We start from the raw sequence: 9615 nt of genomic DNA on the forward strand, positions 1-9615 counted from the left end.
AACCACAACCCCCACAAAGATTTTGTTATGGGGTTTTGTTGCGGAAGTGAAGAAGAAGATGTGCAGAGCATCATTAAAGAAGAAAGAAGATGTGCAGACAAAATTCTTGAAGTATATGTGCAGATCGAAGTTCAAGTCTTTATGCTGGCAAATGTGGTGTAGCTCCCCTGTATCATGTTTTGATTGATTTGTTGTTCTGTTTATTACCTTCCAAAAAAATGTATATAAACGAGATAGAGAGAGAAAAAGGAACAATTGGTGATGACAGAGAGGGAGACTGAGGGGGACAGCTGGTGATGACAGCAGCACACGTGGCAAAAGGTGATTGGTCGTGAGGAAAGTTCCTAACTTTTAATTTGCGCCGCGTGGGAATTTGTGAAAGCCCATTTTATTGGGTGTCAACTGGCTATTTTTTAAACTTTGACCAAGACTTGGCTATTCTCGTGATTAGCCCAAAAAAGGCCCAAAACACTTACTTTAGTGTCAAGTCAATTAGACCAATCTAGAGATGATGTCTATGCTAAAAATCAATGAGTAAATTGCCAAAATCGTCTCTGGGGTTTAGGCATGTTTATCATTTTCATCAAAAACAACTTTTTTGTGTCATATATTCGTTCATTTTTTGGATGTTTTTCCATTTTCATCCAAACGTCCGACTTTTTTTTGCCAAAATCGTCCCTGAGATTTGAGATTTTTTGTCATTTTTATCTAAATGTTTAATAGAAAAAATAAAGCAAATTAGATGTTTTGATGAAAAAGGCAAAAAATCCTAAAAGTGAAGGACTATATTGTAAAAAAAAAGTTGTTGGATGAAAATGTCAAACTTGCCCAAACCTCAGGGACGATTTTGGTAATTTACTCAAAATCAATTTATTAAACTCATTTCCCAATCTTTATCATGAGCATTTTTTACCAACTGAATCGATACCGATCAAATAAAATCGATACCGGTATTGATATTTGTTTTTAGGGTTTCGATTTCAGTACTAGTCGGTTTCGGTATTTTTACACTATTTGTACCCTACTGCTATAATCAATATGATTTTACTTATTATTTATAGTAGTGTTTTTCAATACGAACCGGTACAATACCGATCTCATCTTCCTTGAGAGGAAGTCCAGGGGCGGATCTAGGGGTATTCTGGGATACCTCTCAACTTTCTTGACCAACTAGCTTTTCTTCACCGGAGATCTGACGTCTGATGGTTTTCTTGGTACGTGAGCTCTTAAATTGCAGGTAAAGTAGGCAAAATGAAAAGAGAAAGTTGAATAAAATGTGGATATGAAAACGTTTCAACTGAAGATAGAGGTGTACAAAAAAACCGGTGTTAGAACCGAAACCAGAAAAAAAAAACCTAAACCGGTTTTTTAAATAACCGGTTTCAAACCAAACCGAACCATCGGTTTTGTATGTAGGTTAATATGTTTGATCTTTCTAACCGGTTTAAAAACCAAATTCGGTAAAAAAAACCGGTTAACCGGATAAAAAACCGGTTTTTTGGCCAAAACTGGTTTTTAACCGAATGGAGTAGCCCAGTTTGGGTTTCAACCATGTAAAACCGGTTTTTTTAACCGAACCGATTATTAAAATAACCGGGTTTTTTTTGAAAAAAAAAGGTTTAAAAACCGGACCAGTTATTCCAAAAAAAAACGATTTGTACACCTTAACCGAAGACGAAGGACTTAGGCTGCTAAGCATAGTGAAGAGAATTGGAGAAGAAGTGGGTTCGTGTCACTTTTCTTAGCATAAAGAATATTTTAAGACTCATTTTATTCTCACATTCTTTTTCATTCTATCTCTCTTTTTAGGTATTTCCACACCTTTTTTTTTACTATATCTCTCTCTCTATATATATATACTAGCTTATATCCCGTGTGACACACGGGTTTTAAAAAGTTAAATTTAAAACACTAAAAACTTATTTGTATACAATATTGAAATAATATTTAAACTGTGTATAATAATATTTAAATGAAGACAGGAGATTGGAACATTTTAACTACACTTACACCATGTGCTCCAATAGAAGGAAATACACCAGCTTTAGGAATAGGTCCGGCAAGGGAACTGTTGGTAGGGGGAGGACCCCAACCCCCATTGTTAGAATTACAAGTATGATCGATAAACAGAGTTTTAATATCAGGATTGGGACGTGGATTCTTGCAAAGCTGATGATGCCAATTGAGACTGAAAAATAAGATCATGTTAAATGAGATCCCATTACACATTGTAAATTTAGATAATAAAAAATGCAAAGTTCGGCTGAAGACCTCTAATTTATCAATGTCCTCTGTCGCGAGCTTTAAAAACTAGAAAAGCAAGCTTCCCTCTAAACAATGGATTTGCTTCTATAAGTTTTTTCAGCTCAACTAACATTATGCTTTGAGCTGATTTTGTATCCTCGTAGTTTGAAAGTTGCTCATTCTGCCTAATCACGCGTAAGGAGAATAATAAGGTCAACCTTGCAACAAACTATGATAAGTACATATAGTGAGATTTGAGACTGAAAAATAAGATCATGTTAGATGAGATCCCATTACACATTGTAAATTTAGATAATAAAAAATGCAAAGTTGGGCTGAAGACCTCTAATTTATCAATGTCCTCTGTCGCGAGCTTTAAAAACTGGAAAAGCAAGCTTCCCTCTAAACAATGGATTTGCTTCTATAAGTTTTTTCAGCTCAACTAACATAATGCTTTGAGCTGATTTTGTATCCCCGTAGTTTGAAAGTTGCTCATTCTGCCTAATCACGCGTAAGGAGAATAATAAGGTCAACCTTGCAACAAACTATGATAAGTACATATAGTGAGATGGTCATAAAAGTACCTAAAATTGTCAAGTGTTAGTAGCTGGGTGATTTCCTTGAAGAGCTCTTCATTAAAGGTGGAAAAAACCTTCAAATCCTTACAAAGAATTTCAACAGCTTTTGCTCGGTCATTCCTGAGATTAACAGCTCAAATATTAATAAGACAGACTTTATGTAGAAAATTAACTTGTAAAGGACGTGAGATTTAAATGTAATATTTGACTTGCCTATCAAGGGCTTCCAGGTACTTTTGTTTCCTAATTTCAAAGAATATCTTCATCGAGTACTGATTATTTTCAACCTTTGTGAAACCACATAGATATCGTTCCACTTCATCGAGTACTTTTTTGACAACCCACATTAAGAAACTCAAAAAAACTATATGAAAAATCTTTTAAGTTTTACCTCTACAAGTTTGTAGAATTTGTAGATGACTTCGACATATTCGCCTTGCGCCAGTTCATTATCAACGTCTCCGGCATCAATATCAACAATGTTTTTCGGTTTATAGTTCAGTTGAGTGTAGAAGTAAGTGAAGACTGAGGCTTCTTGTTTCGCGATCGCGATGATTCGGGCCTCTCTTTCTCGTCGACAACCCACATCAAGAAAACAATAAATTAATCCAAATTTGTGACTTTTTTTAACAACCCACATCAAGATACTTAATACAACATTAAGAAATTCAAGAAAACTGTAAATTAACCCAAATTTCATGACTTTTTTAACAACCCACATCAATTCAAGAAAACTGTAAATTTAACCCAATTTTGTGATTTTTTTTTTGGCAACCCACATCAAGAAACTTAATAAAATAGTAAACTTAACACAAATTCAATAAAAAAGGTAAATCAACCCATATTTTTTACTACCCACATCAAGAAATTCAAGAAAAGTGCAATTTTAACCCAATTTTGTGACTTTTTTTGACAATCCACGTTAAGAAACTCAAGAAAACTATATAAACAATCTTTTAAGTTTTACCTCCACAAGTTTGTAGAGTTTGTAGATGTCTTCGACATATTCGATTTGCACCAGATCATTATTGACGTCTCCAGCATCAAAAGTAGAAATAAAATCACTGTATGCGGATTCCCTTGAAGTCTGTCTTGACTTCCATTGATTAGGCGGTTTTGCATAGCTAATGAAAGGGGAAAACAAACTCAAAAAACATTTTATCATATTAAATGTGGTTCTTAACTCTAAACATGTATGACAAATATATAAAAACATCATGTGAGCCCTGCTTTGTTTCAGGAGCAACTTCCAAGATGACCTGCATTAAGAAAACAAAAAATGGAAAGATTAATTTAATAGTTTCAACTCAATATCTTTTTTAGCAGTTTTAAGAAGACTTAAAATTATCTGCACCTTTAGTATCCACTTCCATTTGATCAAGAAGACTTAAAATCTATATGCATTCAATAAAACAACAAACATAGTCGATTATATACATATTCAATTCAATAATCAAACTGTAAGGGTCAAAGATATTTAAAATCAAAGTTTAACAAAAAAACCCACAAACACAATTGATTAAATTGTTAAAGGTAAATTAGGGTTTATTGGCAAATAAATCAAAGATATCAAGCAAATCATCAAAGAAAAACAGAAAACACCAAACATAATTTATTAAATCGGTTGGCAATTATTAATTAGGGTTTCAAATCGAATAGATCTATGACGTATAAAGCAGGGTTTTGGAAAATGAACGACATACATGAATCCTACGATTTCCCAATAGACTTCCCGACTAAGTTCATCAAAAACACCAAAATTATCATCCTTTGTAATGAGATTAATAGATCTGAGATGAAAGAAATCTTACATGAAGAACAGGATCGAGAGGTGGTTTGCAACATATATGTGAAACACAAGCTTGCAATGATTTTACCCCAAATAAATCAAAGTCAATCAACAGAAATCGAACATCCAAATCGCTATTAGATTGCGATGAAGGTGAAGAGTAGAAAAAAAAAGTAGATCTTTGATGTAGGAGAAGCATCTTACAATCGATTGTGAACAAAAGAGAGAGAGGCAAGATAAGATAGAGAAATGGCAGAAATTTTGGGGAAGTGATTAGGGTTGGGAAGAATACATGGAAAAAAAACCGGTTTAAGAGAGTGGATAGCGTGGATAATCTAAATGATGAACACGTTAGCAAATTAAAGGAGGGGATGACATGTGTCTAAATGAATGTAGAGGGAACAAGTGTCCCAACATTTGTTCTTTTATTATATATAAAGATAAAGATAAAGATATCTATGTGTATATAGCAAGAGATAGAGGAGAGAGGTATAGAAATATGAACATCCTATTTTAAATAAAAAAAAAATATTTTATCTCACTTTTCTAAAAAGTTTTAAACGTGTATGGTGGGTTTGTGTCCAATAATAATTTATATTTTATTTGTATTTCTTTTAACAGTTTTATGTTTAAAACCTTTTACTTTACTTAACTGCTTTAAAAAAATGGGTTTTTATTTTTATTGTTTTTTTTTAGTTTTAAGTTTATTAACTAATGATTTTGTTTATCTTTTATGGATTAGTAACAAATTTATATATATCAATGTGCAAATGGTATAAATAATTAGAATTACTTTTACGTTATAATTTTGAACCCGTTCAGATTGTTGTAGAGTAATAAATTTTACACTAGATTGTATGAAAGTATGATAAAAAAAATATAATTTTAGGTAGGTCTCTGAATTTGTCTATCCGACACTCGAAAAAAAAGAGTTAAATATCATTTTAGTCCCTGTGGTTTGGGCCATTTTGTCAGTTTAATCCAAATGTTTCATTTTTCGTCTTTGAGTTTAAAAAAGTTTTATCGTTGTCATTTTAGTCAACTGGGTTAATTTCATCCAATTTTTCTGTTAACGAGAAGGACAATTCGATCATTTTATATGGCCGAATTGCCCTTCTAGTTAACATAATTACATATAAAATGACCGAATTGTCCTTCTCGTTAACAGAAAAACTGGATAAGTTAACCCAGTGGGCTAAAATGGCAACAGTGAAACCTTTTTAGACCTACAAAAGAAAAATGAAACTTTTAGACTAAACTGACAAAGTGATCCAAACTAGTGGGACTAAAGTGACATTTAATTAAAAAAAAATACCATAAAAAATATCTTTTTAGACCGGGGATTGGTCCGTTGGTACGGCGGGAGTCAAAGTAATCATGCAAAGGTTCATTACTTCATTTGCTAACCGCCCAGGGACATAACAGTAATTTCACATGGGTTATACCATAGATATTCGCAGGCGAGAAGAGGGAATATGTGGTAACAGATTTTTCTTGCAAAAATGTATTAACCAAAACTTCCACAACTCAATCACTCACAAATTCCAACAAATCATCTCAAATTCATCAAAATCTTCAACAAATTCATCAACATCGATCAAACGCTCGAAAAATCACATCAATCAATGGCTGAATTCACCGCAATCCAACGCCTGATGCCGATCTTCACTATCGACGAAATGCCGCTAGGTTTTGATCCAAAATACGTCATCGGAGCCGCCGTATACGGCGGCGGAAGTTGCAGAGGACTGAGAACAGCAGATAAACGGAAGATCACGAAGTTAAGCAGTTATAACCGTAATCGTACGGCTCGGAGTATGAAAGTTTTCGCGTCGATGTCTGGAAGTAAGTCGAAGAACATGAGAGGTAAGGATGTTGATGCAGTTGTTGATCAGGAAGCGATTTATGATGATCTGTTGGGAGATCCGGATTATGAGAATGATGATCTGTCGTGTTTTAGAGGTTTAGTGTTGGACATCTCGTATAGGTTTGTTTTTTGAGATTTTATATTAAGTTATATGAAGATATAAGTAGTTTAATTTGAAATTGATGAGGTGTTACTGCAGATTTGTTGTTAGTTAACTCTTTATATATGTTTTGATGCATTGCTGTTGCTTAATGATGAGGTGTTATGCAGACTCGTTATTAGTTAACTGTTCATATATGTTTTGATGCCTTAGAGTTGCTTAATTATCGTCTGTCTATCGATGTTGATGTCTGTAACTTTTTAGCACTTTAGCATGTATCTTATATTCTTATGTGCTGTTTGAGTTGATGTTGCGCTTTGTTAGCTGTATTTGTTAGAATTACTTTTGATCTGAATTGTGATGGATATTATTGATGGCTGTAAATTGATCTAATTGTGATTATCGTGTTAGGCCTATAAATGTTGTCTGCTGGAAACGTGCGATTTGTTTGGAGTTCATGGAAAAGGTTAGACATGTGTATACTTGTAACGATTTTGAATTAAGAAATCAGTTGATTTTAAGTCTTAATGCAGTTTAGAATGTGGTTGTACATTCTCCAGTTGAGACTTTTGATCTGCAGTTCCTGGATTTTAATTTTCTAGAGTCTTTGGATGTATGATATGCAGGCTGATGTTCTTGAATACTACGATCAAACTGTGAACTCTGTTAATGGATCATTCTATATACCTGCGGTTTTAAGGGTAATCTGTTGCTAACTACCATATTATCAGTTTCTGAATCCTTCTGGTAGATACATTAATCTATCTGAACCGTAATGCTTTATTTGTCTGTTCTGCCAGGTTCCACATTTGCTTCAAGTTGTAAAGAGGAGAAAAATCATCAGTACGCTTAGTCGAAAGAATATACTGGCCCGTGACAAGTTTTCTTGCCAGTAAGTACTCTGCAAAGTTATAGATGTTGAAATCTTTATTAAATTTAGCTATAATACCTGATTGTTGCTGAGAGATGTGAAAGTATGAGATTGGATTATCCATGTTGATATAGTTTGACTACTATGACTTGAGTCTCGAGCATAATTACATATATCTCCTCGCTGTTCCAGCAGTATGAGTAATGGTGAAAAGGATAAACATTGATTGTTTATATATAGGTTTACAGCTAAAAGTAGATATTATGTTTAAAATGTTTCAATTTCAATTTGTAGTATGACACATTGACGCGATGACATGTTATTTCTTATATCTACAGGTATTGTTCTTCAACCACAAACTTAACTATTGACCATGTTTTACCTATATCACGTGGTGGCGAATGGGAATGGGAAAATCTGGTACGACAAAAGATTTGTCACATTTGCACCCTATATACTATTTACTATAATAAATCAAAGTTATCGTATTATGTAGATGTTTTTATCAAGAGTAAATTGCCAAAATCGTCCCTGAGGTTTGGGCATATTTGCATGTTTCATCCAAAACTATTTTTTTGTGCATTGCAGTCCTTGAGGTTGGTTTTTTTATTGCGACTTTCGTCCCTTGAAAAATGGCTCAGGGATGAAAATGGCAAGATTTCAAACTTTTTGGATGAACATGGCACCTCAGGGACGAAAGTCGCAAAAGTGGCCAAACCTTAGGGATGAAAATGGCATTTACTCTTTTATCAATTAGCATCAGAAACAAATGTATTTCAACTTTGGTTTGATATGAAGAGAGCAATATTGAAATAATAGGTTGGAGTAATACTTCCACAAATAAACAAGTAGAAATCATGGGTACAAAGTATAACCATAGCGGTCAAAGTCGCAAGGCACAAAGGTGAAAAAAAAGCGCACATCGAGACAACAAGTCTCAATAATAGGAAAAATGAACAATATATAATAGGCATGGAAAATAAAAAAATAATTTCTATTACCTTAAAGATTAAAAAAAACCTGTGCTTCGCCGTCCTTGCCTTGCGTCTACTATGGTCATAATACTTGTGCACTTTTGACTACTATGGATGTAACACATTTATATTGTGTTTATGTTAATTTTCTTTCTTTAAAATAGTTTTTTTTTTAAGCAAGTGCTACTCTGATTATTTATCAGGTTGCTGCTTGTTTAAGTTGCAACTCAAAGAAAGGTCAAAAAACTCCGGAGGAAGCAAACATGAAGCTGCATAAGGTCCCAAAGGTATTCTTAAGTTTCCTTAATCAGAATTTGTATGTCGACAGGGCTCAGTTTCTAAACTCATCTAACTTTCAAACACCACATCTTAAACTAATAAAAGTACCAAACTTCCACTGAACAAAAACTTAACATACACTACTCTGATTTTTATGCAATGAAGTGTTTACTAACTATATGGCGGCGTTGCAGGCTCCGAAAGACTATGATATAATTGCCATACCCTTAACAAACACTGCGATAAAGATGCTACAAATGAGAAAGGGGACCCCAGAAGAGTGGCTTCAGTATTTGGGAGGGCCATCTCCTTGATTAAAACTTGTACATGTTCATTGATTCGACCCGGACATAAGTTTATATATATGATCTAATGGCCGAGGTAAGTGCCTAAATGTATATAGAATTATATAATTTAAGTTAGTATTATATGTATGTTCATGTAGGATATGATTCTACATTTATGAACATATATGTATAAACTCAAACCCACTTGTTAATAAACTGATATATATAGGCTCCTTTTACTCTTGATATATGATAATACTTGAAAACAAAGTTATTTTTTTGAGGGGCTACGATTTGACATACATACGTGCAAATGGTGTGGGACTAGATTAGAGGGGGTGTGGGTATGGTCTGCCGTATAGGTGTAAACAAGCCTAGAGACTCGAGAGCTACTCGGGATCGGCTCGGTTAAAATCTCGAACAAGTCAAGCTTTAACAAACCCGAGCCTGAAATACAGCTCATTTAGTTATCCAGCCCGAGCTCAAGCATGAAATACAAAGCTTGTTTAGATTCGCGAACCTAGACGAGCCCAAACAAAATTTTAGTTTTTTATATATATATATATATATATATATATATATATATATATATATATATATATATTATGATGATAATGATGATTATA

General features: G+C 33.7%; 2 protein-coding genes across 2 annotated transcripts; one reads left to right on the plus strand and one right to left on the minus strand.

The window, feature by feature from the left end:
• Positions 1–1935: 1935 nt before the first annotated feature.
• Positions 1936–4855, minus strand: LOC110898167 (topless-related protein 2-like). The gene is made up of 10 exons (XM_035981981.1): positions 4816–4855; positions 4634–4683; positions 4007–4081; positions 3790–3909; positions 3214–3388; positions 3036–3109; positions 2829–2942; positions 2588–2745; positions 2272–2429; positions 1936–2188 (listed from the first exon to the last, which is right to left on the minus strand). Coding segments are annotated over exons 2-8 (708 nt in total). The 5' UTR covers positions 4636–4683; positions 4816–4855; the 3' UTR covers positions 1936–2188; positions 2272–2429; positions 2588–2597.
• Positions 4856–6080: 1225 nt separating this feature from the next.
• Positions 6081–9267, plus strand: LOC110898169. Its single transcript, XM_022144927.2, has 7 exons — positions 6081–6598; positions 6990–7044; positions 7205–7279; positions 7379–7470; positions 7788–7869; positions 8627–8710; positions 8897–9267. The coding sequence occupies exons 1-7, from the start codon at positions 6237–6239 to the stop codon at positions 9014–9016; spliced, it is 870 nt and encodes a 289-aa protein (XP_022000619.1). The 5' UTR covers positions 6081–6236; the 3' UTR covers positions 9017–9267.
• Positions 9268–9615: the final 348 nt, after the last annotated feature.

Source organism: Helianthus annuus, chromosome 13 (genome assembly GCF_002127325.2).
Source record: "Helianthus annuus cultivar XRQ/B chromosome 13, HanXRQr2.0-SUNRISE, whole genome shotgun sequence".
Lineage (NCBI taxonomy): Eukaryota > Viridiplantae > Streptophyta > Magnoliopsida > Asterales > Asteraceae > Helianthus > Helianthus annuus.